Below are 19676 nucleotides of genomic sequence, written 5' to 3'. Positions count from 1 at the left end.
TGGAGTAATATTTTTTTGTCAATGAATATATATACACGATGAAATAACGAAGTATGTCCCCCGTCACGGAAAGAAAATAATAATCAACCTAAATGAAGAATAGTCAAAGAATGCTCAAATATTCCACTTTGACTAGTCTCTGAACTGAAGAATTAAAGACGAAACTAGTGAAAGTGGAATATTTGAGGATTCTTTGACTATTCATTTAGTTTGATTATTGCATATATAATGGCCCCAGTACAAAGACTATAGGGAACACAGAATTGCAGTTATTTATGAATCATATCATCAAGATTGTATTGTGTATCTTGAAATGTCACACTCAATTTGCTCATGAAGCCACGCGTTGGGGTCACAATATTGATACTTATACATTCCTGGCTTGTAACAGCTTTCAGAGAGAAAAACATTAAACTGGACACATAGAATGGAATTATGCGTTGCTTTTTATTATGTTTCACACAATGCATTGGATGCACAAGAAGGATTAAAAATCAGCCACAAACCACAATTTGATTGTGAAAAATTAGTTACAGAAATCAGAAGATAAATAAAGTAGTTCTTTACCAATACCTATTTGCTGTAGAATGAAGATATTATAACATTGAATAAAGTTAGATAATAAAAGTGGAAATATTTGTTACAAACTGTTCCATCAATATCAAAAGCTGTATTTACAGAAAATGCCAAAGCAGTCTGTCTTTGGTTTTAAAATCTTTTGTACATTTTCTCCTTTCCAAATGCAAAAAGGGTATGTTTATATCAGCTGCAAGAAATAAAAACAATAAAATGGCATAATAATCTATTTACATTGGGTACAGATTTTAGTTTTCTTTTGTTTAAGTATTGTTTATAAGCTTTAAAATTAAATTTTGTTGGGAATATACAAAATAAGCAGTCTTTGCTAAGCAACACTGAGGGAATCTGAAAATAATACAAATAAATAGAGTGAAAATAATACTACGAAGAGTTGATTCATTAGATATTTACATTAAAACCTGGATGATATCATATGTGAACAATTAAAAAATGTTGTTAATGTTCTTTACCCTGCATTTATATCAATATATTATGCTCTGTGAAAATATACAATATGTTTGTTTTAATGCTCCCTTGCTCTATGTAAAATATGTGAAGTTAAGATCAAGTTTTAAAGTAATTTTCTAAAAGTCACATTATATTAGTTATAATCATTTCATGTGAACATACATAATTTTGTATTACACCATACATTTATGTATCATAAGGCATCTCTTCCTGAAACTTTTTCATGTTGAAAAATAGTTATATTTCATTGATTGTATTAACACTGCAGGAAAACATACTAACACTTTCAACTGTGCTTTTACAAGAGCATAGTGCACAAATAATACAAGAGGCATAATAAAATAAAAGTTTGGTCTGACAATAGCTGTACCCTGTCTGATTTAATTGCTAAGTGTAACTGTGAATTGGATTGTTTAAATCTAATTCTAAATGATTCAAATTCAAACCTTTGATGAGTGCATAATAAAAAAAAGTGCTTAAAATTGCTGTCTTTAACATGTGTTTATGTTTAACGCACTAAACATATCTATCTCCTATACTCCTATATAAAACTGTTGGTCACTATTATCATCATTTGATTGGCATCACCTGAACCTGAATCACTGAATCACTATGGCCCACAGGTCTCTCCTCCCAATTTAACTAATGGGGGAGTGCAGGTGGACCACTACACCCGGGTTTAAAATTGTTTCTACCTTCTAACTCACACGATATACAGTGAAATATATATAGAAATTTCAATGCAATGCAAATAGTATCAGGCATTCGTACACAGCTAAAGGCAGGTTTGTATTATGTCTTTAACTGTGTAAACATCAACAAAAACCACACACCTCATTAAATACTGAGCGTTAATACTTTGTAATAAATTTGTAAATGCTTTCCATAATACAAGCTTGACAGGTGGAATGTATAAGATAAACGTCATGCATTGATAATAATAATGGTGATAAATATACTGTGCTTAGAAACATCTGTATAAAGCAATATATAAATTTCTGTTATCATTTTTTTTTTCATTAATAATGGAATGAAGAGTATTTCAGGTTGCCTTGTTATTGTAGAACTTATATCTATATCAGCCTGTTTGTAGCTCTTATCTTCATTATGTTCACTATTAATAAAACAAATAATGCATAAACTTGAATCACAAGAACATCTGCCTGGTCATTTATTATTTCTCATATTTGTCCAAAGTTGTCCCGTTCCACTTTTGTTCACATTCTTTTTAGACATTCATTGTTACATGTTCTTCACATTCTTTGCAACAACACGGAAAACAAACTGTTTGATTCCAGTCTGAAATACATGACTTAATATCGGCTTGTGCTCTGTAGGTCTATTACCAAACCAATACAAGTGAGTATATTTGGTGAGAAATAAAGTAGCCATTTTAATTTACTATCCATTAGTCAACTAACCCCCCCCCCCTTCCCCCGAATAATAACCTCAATTAATTTATTTTACATTTTAAAATTTTTAGTTTTAAGAATAAAACTTTGGGCCCTCAAGTTTTTCTTACATGCAAAAACAATAATAATTGCAGAGTAGTGATTTTCTTAGAATTCAATTCTGTAGATCACTTGTTCTGCTTACTATTTATTATCTATCTATTATTTTATTCATTTTTATCATCATTTTATTCATTTTTTACTTTATTTAATTCAAAATTCCTATTCATTTCTTTATTCAATTTTCACTCTCATTTTCTTTTTTTTTTGGGGGGGGGAAATCTCCATCTATCCTTCTACTGTGTTGGCTTTCCATACCATTTGACTCTATAGCATTTAGTTTCAGAATGTGAAAGTCCAATATGCAAATAAGACTTTGGCTTTCCATAACATCTGACCTCCACAGCATGTTGTTTCAAGATGATAAAGTCCAATATGTGAATAAATATTTGGCTTTCCATAATATTTGACCTCCAGAGTTTCATGATAATACACTTCAAAGCATAATGTGAACAAGTCTTTCCATAACATTTGACATCTATAGCGTATAGTTTCAGAATGTTAAAGTCCAATATATGAATAAGACTTTGGCTTTCCATAACATTTGACCTCCAGAGCATGTTGTTTTAGGATAATAAACTTCTCTCTCTTTAGGATGGTGGGAAAAGAATAGAGTAGGTGACATAGAGGGGTAAGCAAAGTCCCTCCAGGGTGAGGACCTCGCTCTTGCAGGTCTTAGGTCCAATCCCAAACCGCTTTCCCAGGATGCCCGTGTTGAACGCATAATCCTGGCCCTTGATGCGGCACTGGATGCGGATGGAATAGAGGACCTCGCGATCGTGCCGCAGCGAGAACGTCTGACGCTCACAGACGCGGAAGGAGAGGGCGGGGTCACGGGGCTTCAGGCGCTGTAAGGACAATAATAAAGATATTATATGGAAATTCAGATTAAAAGTGATTAGATTGATAAGTTAATGATTTAGATTATTTCAAAATACAGCGAACTCCTACTACACATCTATTTTCAAGAACAAAACTGAGCAAAAAATGATTGATAACTAATATCAATCTATTCATTGATAAAAAGTTAAACAATTGCTTTGATTTCTTTTGATTTGTATTATTGTCTGCTCATGCTGTTTAAAATTGGGGCTAGCGGTAACATTTGAGGTGGAATATATTTGCGAGGCAGCTACCACTAGATGTTATCAATCATAAATAGGAAATATACTTTCTTTTTTTCCCACTTGAAAATAAAATACCCTTAAACGAATGACAGCATGCAAACAATCCTAATTATATGCATTTCCTAATATGGTAATAATTTCATAATTCTGTAAAAATAGAGCGTACAACTCACCTGGATATAGAACTGGTACGAGTTCTGTTTGCCAACACGCTGTGCTTTCAGCTCAAAGTGAAATCCATGCAGTGAGACCACTTCACAGTGGTAGCGAGGTTCCTAATAATACACAAAATAAAATACAAAATTATTATTTCAACACACACTTAAGGAATTGTTCACAAGAACCCAGTGGTGGGTCATTTCAAGCTAATATTTAAGTGATGCATGATGATACAAATGATTGGAGTATGAAATGCTTAATTACAAAACAAAACAAACATTTCTTGATATGACAGCAAAGTATGAGCATCTATCAAATTATTGTGGCGAAGAGTGTATACTTTACACTAAAATGAATGTCAAAATGATAATCAGCATATACCTATTTTCTAGCTTTGGTTATCTACAATAAGTAGTAAGATGGAATGTAACCTAGTGTTATGTTATGGTAGACACAAAATTTTCCTCCTCAAAAAATTGACAATTAAAATGATCTTTTTTCATTGACAAAGTGGGTTGACATTTCACTATTTGGGGAATTTACTTCAACTTAAGTAGTTTTCGCTATTTCACAGCATTACAAAGTTTGTTCAGGCTGAGTGAGATGTAATAACAATCTGACATTAGTAAATTTTTGACAATAAACAGATATTTATCAAATATAACAATATCTGATGTAAATTATGCAAATAAAACAAGATTAAAGATGGAAATGAACGCAAGAGCAATTCCTCTTTTCAAGGAGATAGTTTTGAAACACTTTTCATTTGAAATTAGTGTTGGACGGAAGCAGTGTTTTTCATGATTAGTGGTGGTCCGAAATCTTCTGCGCTAGTTGGGCCCGACCACTGCCGTTCACTGTAGCGATTATAATGATTAGTACGATGCCAGAATCCCACTTACCAGTTCAATGATGAAACCGAGTCTGATGGCATCCTTCTTGAAGTCCTGCATCAGGGACATATCGCCCCCTCCCTGGAGGGCGTGGTAGTGCAAGGTCAGGGTGCGCAGGATCCACTGGCTGGGGACGACGTTCATCTGGAGCATGTCGTCCAGGTGTCGGGTGTCGGTGATACCGCTCATCCTCAACGACATGAAGAGGCCGGCGTACGGCTGCCCCCGCTCCTGCTCTATGAAGGCACTGGAGCGCGACATGCTGAAGGAGAGAAAATGAAGAAAGAAATTAAGGCAGTGGTGGTGGTGGTGATGTTGGAAGTGGTGGATGTCTTGGTAGTAGTTATTATAATGGATGGGGGTGCTGATGAGGAGGAAGATGAAGGCACTGAAATATGACATACTGATGGAGAGAAAAGAAAGATTATGATGGTGGTGGTAACCATGTCGGTGTTGGAGGTGGTAGTGGTGTTGGTGGAAGTTAAGATGGCAGTTGTGGTGGTGGCGATGATGATGATAATGTTGAAGATGATGGTGATGATGATTACACCGAGAACGATAAGAACAATCCTTTTTTACATCGACTTGAATTTGAGAAAACTGAATTCATTACACAAATCACTACATTGTTCACATTATCGTCAATATCATCCCAATCAAGCTCATTGATACATTCACTATCGGACAGTTTTAAATAAATGTTATTAATTACAATATGCACATTCAAACTCATACAGGAAATGCAGTCAACCTTAAATCGGTATGAAACACTCCTCGGGCCCGTTTCATAAAACCTGTTACAATAAAAACTTTGCAATAACAGTTAAAAGCTACTGAAATTCTTCTTTCTGATTGGCTGATGGCAGATTTGTTATAGAAATTTCGCATTTGTTACTATAACAAGTCTTTATGAAACAGAACCCTGATGCAGTTTAAACCAGTAATTACCTGTTGAAGAAGGTAACGATAGTACTATGAGATGGCATTAACTGAAGATGATCATTCTCCTGAAGGAAGATCCAGTAACACAGCGTCTTATACACATAGTATTCATTGAACGTAAAGAACCTGTAGCAAAGGAAAAGGATCATTAAGGACAGCCTCAGCCTTCTGCATGCACTAAATATGATGTCACGTTGTGTGATAGAAGTGTTGTGATTGCATAGGTTTGTACCCAGATATACTAGGTGATTATTTTTTTCACTTTTTAGAGCACGCATTTGATTTTTTCACCATTATCACATAGATCAATCCTAAATATTTTTTCCTGCAAGCTTGAATTGATGAAATCTACAATTATCGACAAGTTTTTCCGTATTTTATTTTATGCTTATTTCGAGCATAAAATAAAATATGGAAAAACTTGTCCGTTTTTTATTTTATGCTCCAAATAAGCATAAAATATGACAACTCCAACAGAGGAGTACATCAAAGAGTTTGTTTGAAATATTTGTTTTTCAAAAAAAGAGAATATTTCAAAAGCTCGAAATGAGTAGCAAGTGCAGAGAGCTGGATTCTGAAGACAAGTGCAAATATTTCCATCCTAGTAATATAGGATTGATGGGTACCTGGTAAAAGTAAATTCCTTTAATACTCTAGCACCTTATCAGGGTAGCCATGTTTAAACTGGGGTAATGAAATGCAGTGTTTAGAACCACTATACCAAGTGCTACATGTATTTGTTGCATATCATTATCATTACTAGTTTATTTGAATTGACTAACCTGCTTGATTTGATTATCTTCTGAAGAAGTTCTATGGGTAACTGCCTTAGCTGAATCTGAACAGACAACTGCGGATAGAGAAGAAATTATTCACTCATTAAATTGAATTGAACTGAATTACACAGTGAGTGGCAACTGCTCTGTCATAGCCAGAGTAAAGGCGACCGCACACCTTACGATCGGCCTGCGACCTGATTTCAGAATAAAATGTAGTAGAATTTGATGCTAATATTGAGACTTGGAATATCTTACTGTGTAATGTTCTGAATCATCATACGAATACCTATGTTCAAATCTGTGACTATGCTATCATCCTTCTTAGAATAAAAGCGAATTTAATATCTAGTCGTAATGACGTCATAGCAGTCGTGCGACTGGCTACGATTTGAAACTAATTTGGCCTTTACTCCAAAATAAAGGCTTGCAATCTTTCAAAATGGTAATGTTAGTATTCTTTCAATTAATTTCAGCCTCAAATAAAATGATATGTTCCATTAACATTTTCAGAAAATGAGTAAAATGCGATTTGTTCCAAAATCGGATCGCGAACAGTCGTAAGGTGTGCGGTGGCCTTAAGTAGAGCACATTGAGATTTCCGGGGCATGCTTTATCAACATTTCTCTTCTTCTTCTGTACGTGTCCACAGATTTGCTAGTCCGTGTAGAGGCACAGGAACTAAAGTATGTGGTCATGGTCTAGAGCATTCGTTCAGGTATGGGATCTAAAGATACCTATTGATCCCAGCCTGATAACATCATCAGGTAGTTCTCATCTGACTTGTCGGATCTGCCAATTATCCTTTATTTGATTAGCTGAGAAGCAAAGGTGTGTTAACTGTCAAATAAAACAGACCTAAGATAAAGTATCTGCCAAGTCCCTTCACAACATGCTTCCTTAAAGGACAAGTCCACCCCAACAAAAACTTGATTTGAATAAAAAGAGAAAAATTCAACAAGCATAACACTGAAAATTTCATCAAAATCGGATTTAAAATAAGAAAGTTATGACATTTCAAAGTTTCGCTTCATTTCACAAAAAAAGTTATATGAACGAGCCAGCTACATCCAAATGAGAGAGTCGATGATGTCATTCACTCACTATTTCTTTTGTTTTTTATTGTTTGAAATATGAAATATTTTGATTTTCTTGTCTTTGCCATGTGAAATGAAGTTTCATTCCTCCCTGAACACGTGGAATTCCATTATTTTTACATTTTGTGCTTCAGGCAAGGAGGTCCCAATCGTCAAATTCGTAAAAATTGAAATATTGTATAATTCAAACAATAAAAAACAAAAGAAATAGTGAGTGAGTGACATCATCAACTCTCTCATTTGGATGTAACTGGCTCGTTCATATAACTATTTTGTTAAAAATAAGCGAAACTTTGAAATGTCATAACTTTCTTATTTTACATCCGATTTTGATGAAATCTTCAGCATTGTGCTTGTCTGATTTTTCTTTATTGATTCAAATCAACATTTTTCTGAGGTGGACTTGACCTATAATAAAGTTAGTTATGCATTTTCAGTATAATTCAAGTATAATTATCACAATTATAATTGTCCATAAAGTATTTTTTAACATTTGGTGAATTACAAGCGCATAAATTCAAATACAAAATTCATTACATGTATCTTGTTTCTGTAAATTGACAAAATCATTAATGAATATCACGGGCAAATATCTATTACTATAAACCAGCACAAATGCGTGTTGCATACATTTGTATATAAGGTTTTGGCCTTTTCGGTCACATATAAAAATCTATTGCCTTACCTGTGGAACAAGATTGAGTTCTAACCAACGCTCACAGGCATTCACAACCTGACCAATCTTGTACTGGAATGGAAAAATATAACATGACAAACATTTTAATAAATATCATCAAACAAAAATATGTAATATTCAGTGTCAAAATATAGAGTTTTTCTTCTCAGGCTATTCTCTGCAAACTAAGCAGATATAAACAAAAGTTCCAGATTTTTTACTTAAATAAATTTGAAATTACAACAGCTAACAATTCTCCTATTTGTGTTAAAAGTATCATTTTAATAAATATACATCAAATCCATTATGTAACACACAACAGGAACAATAGTTTTCTTCAAAATAAGAATATTGCTACACTTTTTTTACAATTGTTTCTTGCCAAATGGGCCTTCTTTGTTAGAAAATTTTTGTATTTTCATTGTAATTAATTAAAGCAGATAAATATCAAAACGAATATGATAAATACTATAATAGATATTAAAATAAAATAAAGAATTACCTTGAGTGCTGCCTGGTGATATTTACAAACTGTACTTGACTGTATGTCATCCATCATAATATCAGCACATCTATTGATGAGAGAAAGAAAGAGGAAGAGAATTTTGTCAAATCAGTATGAATGCCTCCGGTGCACGAGGTGTTTCATAAGGTTCTCAATAAGTGCACAAAATAGCAAATTATCATAAATTTACTACAATAAAGATTACCTAGAAACTTTGACCATTAAACTATGTCCATCCCCACCCCTTTTTATATTTTTGCTTGAAAGGAGAAGTCGACCATAGTGCCATAGGGTACAGCGATATGTATACCCTATCTAAATAGAGGATGATGAAAAATATCCACAAGAAATGAAGTGGGAATGGATTTATGGGGGGGGTGCTGAGATTTGGCTGGAAGAATACATGTACCTCTTGTACTTCAATCCAATTTAGGGTTGATATTTACCATAAACATGAAAAGCTCCCGTGAAACTGAATTTTCAAATTCTTTGAAAGAGGGTGGGCTACCTACCTCCGTTCCAGGTCTGAGAATCCCAAGGCGTGTGCAGATGCTAGAACCCCAACCACATCGGTCCTCTCCGGGTCAACACCTTCATGGTATAGGTTACCAAGGGCGATGGCAAAAGCTGAAAACAAACATGAGATACCAATGATTAGAAAGGTGATGATGATGATGATGGTGACAATATTGATTGGAATGATGATGATGATGATAATGATGATGATATGATAATGATGACAATGATGATGGGGTGTTGAAAGTGATGATGATGACGGCGATGACGATTGATGATGATGATGATGATAATGACGATCATGTTAATATTATGATGATGGTGGTTCTGGTGGTGATGATGATGCTGATGATAATGTTGATAATGATAATGATTGGAACGATAATGATAAGGATCGTAATGATTGGGATGATAAAGATGAAGATAATACTGACTATGATAATATAGATAAAAGATGCAACTGACGATTTTGCACAAGTGACTATATCAGGCAAGAAATAGCAAAAAGCAATTTTACTAGCAGAAGAAGCAGGAACACTACTATAAGCAGCAACATCAGCAGTAAAAGAATCACTACCAGTAGCATTCTGAGTACATGGTAGTAAGGGCAACAGTGGCAATAGTTCTTTGCAACCCAGGAGCCGTGGTCACAGAAGCAGCAGCATCGTACCACCAGAACCTGCATTATTACCCATTTCCCTTTACATTCCTACATACCTTCCTTGGAGACCATCGGATCTTTGATCTTCAGCTTGAGTTTCACCATGTTACTAGTTCTAGCGGCTACGACGTGTGCTGGGTGGTTGATGTCTTTCTTGGAGGTCTGTTTGACGTTGTCTGGGGGGGCCTGTCGGGTACTCTGTTCTCTGCTAATCTTCTGATATTCAGAGCTGAAACAAACAAGAACAGGGAAGCCGTTAAAGGGGGGAAGTTCATCCTGATGAAAATTTTGTTGAAAAATACCAGGAAAAAAAATTGAAATATTGGTGAAGGTTGAGGAAAATCATTAAAGATTAAGAAACTTCTTAGAATTTCAAGTTTTTAATTTGTGATGTCATATACATGCCCGTGCAGCTGTGCTGCCCTATATGTTATGTCATATTAAATGCATGAATTTCAATTTTTCAATGATTAATGATGACTATAAATTTGTTTCTCTTTCAGAAACAGGTGTGAAATAGTTTTGTTTGTTGATATACTGAAGATACAATACTATTTTCCGTCTTTTGAGAAAATGTAATTTGATTGATTTTTTTAATACTCACGATAGATCGGAAGCTGCTCGCCTATGATGTCACAAATTAAATTCTAATAGTTTTTTAAATCTTTAATAGATTTTCCTCAAACCTTCATCAATATCTTTTATTATTTTTCTATTTTTACAATAAACTTGTTTGTCAGGTTGAACTTCCCCTTTAATTCTTGAATCAAGTGTACTGTATGCATGTATTCACAAATGCATTAAATGGAATTTAGATTAACCCTTTCCAACGGTTCCATTTCTAAGTTTATTCGGTTTTCCAGCTTCTCAAAAAATAATCAATATAAGTGGGGTTCCAAAGTATGATTTTTTTTTGTGTGTATTGATTTCATATCAGGCAAGCCGAACTTTTAATCTGACGATCCAACTTAATCTATGCATTTCATTCAAGAAATAAATATTGCAGAGATATGGATTACAATTACAAAACAAGTTGTCCAACTATCTTGGACCACTATTTGATTTGCTGTAATTCCAAAAATTTTAAGGTCTAAATCCATGACAATAATAAAGCAATCATATTCACCTGTAAAACTGACTTTTGCTGATATACTGGTCTACGGTGGCAGACATGGGATCTCTGTAATAGAGTTCTTCATGTGGTTTATCAATAGCTTTCTGCAGTAACTGTGTCAGGGTGGATGCCTTGCGGATGTACGGACGGTGCAACTCCCAATTTGTATCAAGACACTGAAGCAAGATGTCTGGCGGAGGCAATGGGACAAATAAAAAATAAATCAATAAACATGTAATATCTGCAGCTAAGGTATCTGTAAAACAGTACAAATCCACTGTAATAATTCATTTGACACTCAAATTTTTCATAACTTTCTGGGAATGATAACTGAGGTATTTTCAGTATTTATGTAATCAAAAGAAAACAAATAGTAAACATCATAAATACCAAATATAAACAGAATTTTTTAATTTTTGGCTCCCATAAATTTAGCAGAGTTAAACTGTGGTCTAAGTTAAACTTGGGTGTCTTTATGGAACTTGTTCTTTAAGAAAGATGCAATCAACTATCAGTTTGTATCCAGAGACTGAAGTGAGATGTATGGTGGTGTCAGCAATGAGCCAAATACAAAATATATCCATAATATTCAGACCCAGGTTTGTGCGATTGTGGCCAATATGAGGTAGAATATTTATACTTAAGACTTTTTGCTATATAATGTATGAAGTTTTGCAGTACTGTTTTCAAGAAACTTGATCTATCTTAAATTTAAAGATGCAATTACTTGTACAATTTTGCATCGGGCCTAGGTGGGTATTCTGAAAAACTGCTGTATTTTATATCACCTTCACTCTTGTGATTGTTAGGCTTTAGGCCTGTGATAAATGTGAGCTACATGTATGCAACATTGTGCCCATTAAACAGGATGCACAATCAAAGATCTATGCATTGGTACAGTACATAAATTGATCATAAGGCTGATTCCTATGATTCATTGCATTGATTGAGTATGATCAATCGTAAAAAAAAATAGCTCCATGATCAATAACAAAGCTCTAAGTTACAGGGCTAAGAGAAGCCGTCATGTAGGAAAGGCTATTGCACTCACCAGGCCCGAGCAGACTGTGCACGGGAGCAGAATGATAGTGAAAGATATCAACAGGCGTGGGGGACCTGGCAGACATCGGTCGGAACTTCTCTATCGGAGCAGGGGTCTGTGAAAATAAAAAATCAATCAATGTTGTTGAAATGTGTTTGAAACCAAAAAATTACACAACTTTAAGGCTCCGTTTCATTTCTGTCCTTCTGTCCATATTATCCGTCCATCTTCATATACCTTTACAGATCCGATTGCCCTAAACTGAAGCACAAACCATGATGTGATTTAAAGGGATGCTCCAGGCTAAAGATATTCATATTTCACTAAATAGAGTAAAATCCACAGAGCAAAATGCTGGAAATTTGATCAAAATCAGATAAAAATTAATAAAGTTATTAGATTTTAAAGATTTGCATTATTCCGGTGAAACAGTTCTAGGCATGTCTTTATGAATATTCACTAGGTGGGCTAATGTTTCATATCCCCACTTGTTCTTTTGTATTTCATAATATGAAATTAGGTTTATTAAAAAAAATTCTACCAAGAACTAAAACAATTGGATTAACAACTTATTAAGTGCATTAGTTATATATTGCCTCAACTTATTTCATCATAATGGAAACACATCATTTACACAGGTATGAAAAAATGAAACAAATATGATTTCATGTAATAACATTAGAAAAAAGTAAGTAAGGATGTGACATCATCAGTCCACCTACTGTATATTCATGACGACGTGCAACTGTTTTAAAAAAATATTGCTAAACTCTGAAATTCAATAACTCTGTTTATATTTGTTATCCGATTTTGATCAAACTTTCAGCATTTTGCTTTGTAAATTTTACTCTATTTATTTAGATATAAATATCTTCAGCCTGGAGCATCCGTTTTAACATTGGATTAAATTTAGTTCAATTCAAGTAGGTTTTGTCTAATATTGCATATGTCTAATATTGCATATGGCAGTTGAATTGAGCAGAAATTACAATCCACGATGGATAAACATACGTACCTGTACATGCAAACATGTACAAATAGAATAGAGGTAGGGGAAGGCGGGGTAAGTTGAGCATAGGGGCAAGTTGAGCCACCAGCCCCAGGCCAATAATGAATGAGTCAGACATTGTGGCGGTGTCATGTATTGATGACCCATAGCATAACCCCTAACCCCACCAAATTGTTTTCAACTTTGAAACAAAAAGTAGTTTTTTAGAGGGAAAAATATGAATTTCAGCCAAAAAAGTAAAAAAGAGTGTGAAATAGATAAGTGCTTTATAAACACACACGTCTTTAAATATAATAAATACATGATAGCAACATTATTAGTCCAGGTATGGATCTTCATTCTTGTCATAGTCTTTTATATGATGGATGCATAATAAATGTATGGATACAAAATTATCGCACTAAGTTCGGAATGGGGTAAGTTGAGCCAAACAGCATGGGGCAAGTTGAGCCATGGTAATTCCTATGGTAATGTATCTTAAAAAACAAACCATAAAAATCGATTGAAATGCTGGCTGAAAGGAGCTAATTTACATGACTGCTCTTTTCCTTTTAAAGGATGTTAGTATTTATAGAGAATTAGCAAGTGAAACAACTTTAAACAAAAAATTGACATGCTAGTTCTCCCCTCATACATTTTGTACATAGTTTTTGTGGCTCAACTTACCCCAGAAGGTGGCTCAAACTTACCCCATATATGGGGCAAGTTGAGCCATTTGACATCGTTTTTTTTCAAAGGTCACGATGACTTTCAGTGTGGGGATGGAAAGTTATATATAGGTGGAAAATATTTCAGAAGAATTAAATTTCAAGGCAAGGTACTTATTTCGACAAGATTATTAATCATATCAATTCTAACATGCAAAAAGCAAAAACTGTCACAACTTACCCAGCCTTCCCCTATATAGCGTCACCTCTTGTCTGAGTTAAGGTCAAACAAACAAGACAAGATGTTTGATTTGTCTTAGATATTTTGAGATCACTTGTTTGTAGCTGTAAGAACCCGTTATGTCATATCAAGCCAAGATATGATACAACTGTGAAATCAAAATGTGGATTAAATCAAAATGCAATTCCTTTGTGAACAAAGGCTATAATTAAAGGTCAAGTCCAACCCAGAAAAATGTTGAAATTTTTAGTGTTATGCTTGTTGGATTTTTCTCTTTTTTATTCAAATCAACTTTTTGTTGGGGTGGACTTGTTCTTTAAAGAGAACTTACTGTGTTGTTTTCTTCCCATGGACCGGGGCGGTGGCGGGAGGCTGTGGACTGGGCCCTCTCTGGTTGTACCAGCTCTCGCTGGCAAACTGAGGGGCTGTCATCGGCTTATCGTGGCCCTCAGTGGAATGGAACTGATAGGGACGATCAGGATCACGGTTGGTCGTAGTAGCAGGGTTGTCAGCTAAGGAATAACAATGAAAATTGAGACAAGATGAAAGGTAAGATTATGCAGTGAAGAAAAACCAAATGGTGCCTCCTTTACAAGTCTACGATGCTTCAAATGTCTTTAACTAGTACAATTTGAGATTATATCATTAAGTATATAGATAAAATACCAAACAATAATGACATACATTTTAAAATCAGTTGCTTATCATTTCCATTCAATTTCAAGGACATTTGCATGAAAAAAAAATGCCTAATTGAAGCAAATTAAATCAGTTTTGGACGGAAAAATTGAATAAGATCATCACTTTCGTATTTGGATATTAAGATTTGGGATTTAATCAACACATTCCACTGTATATTCTCATCAGCAATTAACCGTGACAATATATTTGACATGTGAAACACAAAATACTTTCATAAGAACCAGCTTCAAGGAATAGATGTACTTTACAAGAGTATAAGAAAGGAAGACAAACTTTATTTTGGGGGAAAATGATGATTAGGCTTTACATCTATTTCTTCACCAAGACCCTGACTTCCTATCATGAGTGCACAAGGAAACCTTCAACAGAAAAGCTCCACATTTATATCATCTTAAGATTCTGTGCATGTTTCAATAATGAGTTGATAAATCAAATATCTAGTAGAGACAAACCACAATGAACCCACGTAAATCTAATTCTTAATTGGGGGACTTAACTTCCAAGAAATTATATTTCCAGGCATTTGATAAAAAAAATAATTGTTAATCAGGGCTTGCCATTATCTAGAATGTTACCTGATAGAATAGCAATAGTGTTCTTGTTATAGGGTTCGTTGATGGATCGAATGGCTTGAGAAGTTCCCAGAAGATCACCTCCGAGTGACTCCGGGAGCCTCCACCTGTTGGTCCCTCCGACCTGCTTCCTTATCCTGTAGCGTGGAGACTCGGGATGCTGTCAAATTTGAAGAAAAATAAAAATTCTCTTTAGTCTTAACAAATTTAAAATTAAACCAATAATGCATGAAAGTATTATGATTATAAAGGTATACAGTATGTAGCATCTTGATTTACCTTTTTCTTAAGAAGCTTAAATTGCACTTGAATAATTTCAGAGACCTTATTCATGATGAAAAATAATTCATTTTTATATAGTGTAGGCATTTGCAATCAAGCTGAAGGGCCTTGTCTAACAAAGAATTGTGACTGATCAGATCAATCACAACTATGGACGGTCAGCAACGTTTCTTCAAAATATTTTCGAACTATGATGTATATTCATACATTCATTTTTTTTCTTGAAAATTCACTTTGCTTCGCTGTTTATAAAGGATACTGTTCAAATTTCCTGTTGATAAATTTATGACACCGATGGATTTCCATAGTTACGATTGACTGGTTCATCGGAGCTGTCAGTGTCACTATGAAACATGGGCCAGACAAATTCAAAATCCTAAATGAATTCCTCATAGACCAAACCAACTAAACTGTTGCAATTCTTCATTAATTTCAAATTATCATCCCTCTGATTTGAGACCGAAACTGACAAACAATCGTATTAGGATGGGAAAGTCGAATGATAGTAGCTGCTATAAACACTGATCTCATGAGAAAATTTCTGTAAAAATCGAGAATTCATTATGATCTTAATCTTGTACACTACAGTGACATAAACTGAAAAAAAAAGTATTTTCATGAAATCAAAGCTGGAAAAACAATCACACTGTAAATTGTCAACACAGTGGGATAGTGTTATAATTGCTTGGGAAAATACCTGATATTTTGCTCGAATCCAACACTGATTTTTCTCAGCAATGACCGAGTTTCTTGGTATCTTTTGGCACATAATCATTGTACTTATGCAAAAAGACACTTAGTTGGTCACTTTACGGGATTCTGTACAAACTCATTTTGAAAGCATTACCATAATTGGCATTTATCTTTAAACTTACCCGTGGTGGTTGCCTTCCATCGACGACAACACCTCGGAGAGCCGTGTAAGGAGCACTTTGAAGGGCCCTACAGTATGTAAAATAGAATATTGATATTTCTATTTAGTTTCAGATTTTAAATAAATTAACTCGCCATCATACTTATACTGCATATCTGACAGGCAGGTTGTAGGTCTGGAAAAGATGGCATTTTTAAGAAGTAACAAATGTTAGTTCTTGACATGAATTAATTGTAAGCATTATCATAAATTGTTGTCTTTTTCTTTTGGCACTTGCGTGTGTTTGTGTGGGGGGGTATTGAATTTTGTCAGACGTGTATCAATAAGATATGATTATTTACATCTGAGACAGACCTTTCACATAAGTTTAACAATACTATCACCATCCAAAAGATGTGACCAGGGCTAAAACCTCCATTCTTTGTAGATCTATCAATTTGTAGACCAAAAGCTTCGGTCTCTGTTATGTTGGCTGTTCCGCCGAACTCTGTTGGCTTCACTCACCAAATACACAGACCGAAGTTCTAGCTCGATCTGTACAGGATCGACTCAATGGCCATATGTTTATTTATCAAGTTTGGATAAAACAGGGAAGTGAAGTAATTGCACGACAGCCAAAGTGATCACTGTTTTTTCCCTTTAAAGTTTACTTTTCCCCGTTTTTGGTGCATTTCAGGCCAAAACAGAATAGCCTTATCTTTATTTTGGTACAGTTCTTTTTATATATTTTTATGAAATAATGACAAAAATCAATGAGCCTCGTCAGGGCATTTTGCATTGTTAACCCCCGAATGGTGGCTGCACGATAGCGAGCCGTCTCTATACGAGGAGAAATAAAAACAAATTAAAAATGTTAATTAACAATCCCTCGAAACAGCCGGCTGCCAGCTGTCTAATCAATTTGTAGACCAAAAGCTTCAGTCTCTGTATTTTTGTTGTTCCGCTGAACTACGTTGGCTCCACTGTAAAATGTCAGAAATTGTTGAATAAATCCCCAGAAACGACGGTTATTCCTGTCTAATCAATTTGTAACTTTTCAAAATGGGTTGGATTACATGCAGGCCCATGCCACAATGCCCAATTGTACTGAATTAGTTGGCTTTACCACAGTCTTTCTCACTTTTTTTTCCTTTGGCTTTGTGACTAACAAAATCTGTGAATAAATGTCGACTTTGGTCCAATAAAAATGTTATACCCAGTCATTTTGTGTCCAGACGATTGATTTTAGAAAGTCATTTGGAAAAATTTACAAGCAAAGTTTGAGCAATTTTTAGTACAAAATGTTAGGAAATATTATAAAGAACAAAATAGAAGATGACTACAAATATTGAATTCAGAAATATAGTGTCCGGACACCCGACCCCCCCATCCTCCTATTTTCCAGTCAATGCCAAGATTAAGAAAATCTACTCACATGGAATAAGAAAGTGCACGAGGATTAAATCTTGGAGGTTCTGTTGGTAAATATGGCAACATTAGTCTTCCAGATGCATGCGATGTACTCGAAGAAATATTGCGGAGCACAGTTGTCTCAGCCATGTTTTTTTTTCTTGACGTTTCCCACTGCAAAATCAGATGGTCTCAAATTGCAAAATCTCTTTGTTTTCACTATTTTCTAACTAAATCACGAGCAAGCACACTCCTGACAATAATGTCATTCTTGACGATCCTTTTTTTTCAGAGATCTTTAATAAATATTCAAATCTCAAGAAAAATTTTGTAGACTATTTGGGTCCATTTTTCAGCGCTGATACTGCCAAAAGAACGGGACACGGTGTAATCGCGCCCGGGAAGTTACGGCCACGATGATGATCAGCACTCGCTGGCGCTTTCCATTTGCCTGCGACTGCTATTGTTTACAAAGCAACCTTCGAAGTGGAGCCTCACGTGTGGAAATGATGGCGTTAGTAACGGTTGCTAAGGTTAGGACTTCCGATCCCATGCGCAGGCTAGGCTGGGCTAGCCTGGGGGCGCAGAAGGGGGGGGGGTCTATTGGGGAGGAAATTGCAATATAGAATAAAAATTGAATTCAAACATTATTGAGACGAAATCCTTACAAACATCTAAAAGTTGTTGATCTATTTATTACTGGATTCCAGTAGATTTTTACTGGGCTAGTTGATTTTTAACTATAGACCAGTAGTAATTAGATGGAGTTAACAGTTCCAACAATTGTATTTCAATTGAAGCAAATTAGTAAAACCAGTTAATTGGGTTTCATCAAACTGGTATTACTGGTCCAATAAATGTTTCCAGTAGATTCGATTTTTAATGGTTTCCAGTATTTACTGGGCCAGTTGTTTTTTTTAATGGACCAGTGAAAATCAACTGGAGACCAGTCCCACAATTGTATTCCAGTTAAAGCAAAGTACTAATACCATTTAATTTGTTTCTCATCAAACTGGTGTAACTGGTCCAATAAAAATAATGACTTTATTTCAAGTCAAATTCATTTTACGAATTATGGAAAATGAATCTTGCAATTCAGAGAATCGTTATCAAGTATTGATATTATTATAATAATTATTTCCTTTTATCAAGATTAAAAAATATATTCCTCTGACATAGTCAACTGGTCAAAAATAATTCCATTTATTGTTTGAAATTGAATTACTGGTCAAGACCAGTAACTATGATGATGCTGATCACGTGGTTTACCTCATTTGCATATTTTGACCTATTTTTTAAAAGAAAACTCAAGATTTAGAAAAGAATATCATTGCAATGTCACTTATTGTTGTTAAAAAAACTTTCTAAATAATTATGTGAACTATTTCATTGTATTTAATGAAGCAATTTCGAAAATTTCTATAGCCCAAAGAAGCCCCCCCTCCCCCCCCCCAAAAAAAAAAAAAAAAAAAAAAATGGTCTAGAACCGCGCCGGGGGGAGGGGGTAATATGATCAGACTTTACACCAGTCGTGGTGCAGTGAGCTACAATTGGGTTATAGGACAAAATTTATTACTAGTCGCAAGTGAACGAAAATTATTGTTCTTTTAAAAATGAAAATCCAATTTTGTTCTAACAAAATAAAATAATATCTCACCCTTTCTTCCTTCTTAAATACTTTTTTTTCTTGATCGCGAACTTTTTTGAGGGGTAAAATTACTCTGCTGTGCAAACCCTTTACTCGTGATAAGGGTCTGAATGTGCAGCCTAGTCATGCCTTGCATGTGTACTAAAGGCTTTCTCGAAAAAGCAAGTTTTGAATGTGCTAGTCTCTGCGTGGAGACACACTTGCTGATCAAAGTTTCAATCAGGGTCTGTGCCTGCAGACTGGGGT

The 19676-nt window shown here is 34.7% G+C and overlaps 1 protein-coding gene across 1 annotated transcript; it reads right to left on the bottom strand.

Annotated features, from left to right (window-relative positions):
- Positions 1 to 2754: 2754 nt before the first annotated feature.
- LOC121425189 (BTB/POZ domain-containing protein 16-like) lies at positions 2755 to 18296 on the bottom strand. The gene is given in 16 exon segments (XM_041621192.1): positions 2755 to 2969; positions 3108 to 3406; positions 3859 to 3960; positions 4747 to 4999; positions 5686 to 5805; positions 6462 to 6529; positions 8238 to 8300; positions 8731 to 8800; positions 9246 to 9360; positions 9967 to 10139; positions 11037 to 11214; positions 12076 to 12181; positions 14291 to 14475; positions 15241 to 15397; positions 16395 to 16461; positions 17808 to 18296. Coding segments are annotated over 15 exon segments (2040 nt in total). The 5' UTR covers positions 17933 to 18296; the 3' UTR covers positions 2755 to 2969; positions 3108 to 3148.
- Between the last annotated feature and the right edge of the window lie 1380 nt (positions 18297 to 19676).

Source organism: Lytechinus variegatus, chromosome 12 (assembly GCF_018143015.1).
Source record: "Lytechinus variegatus isolate NC3 chromosome 12, Lvar_3.0, whole genome shotgun sequence".
In the NCBI taxonomy this organism is placed as follows: domain Eukaryota; kingdom Metazoa; phylum Echinodermata; class Echinoidea; order Temnopleuroida; family Toxopneustidae; genus Lytechinus; species Lytechinus variegatus.
This window is presented reverse-complemented; position numbering and strand designations above follow the sequence as displayed.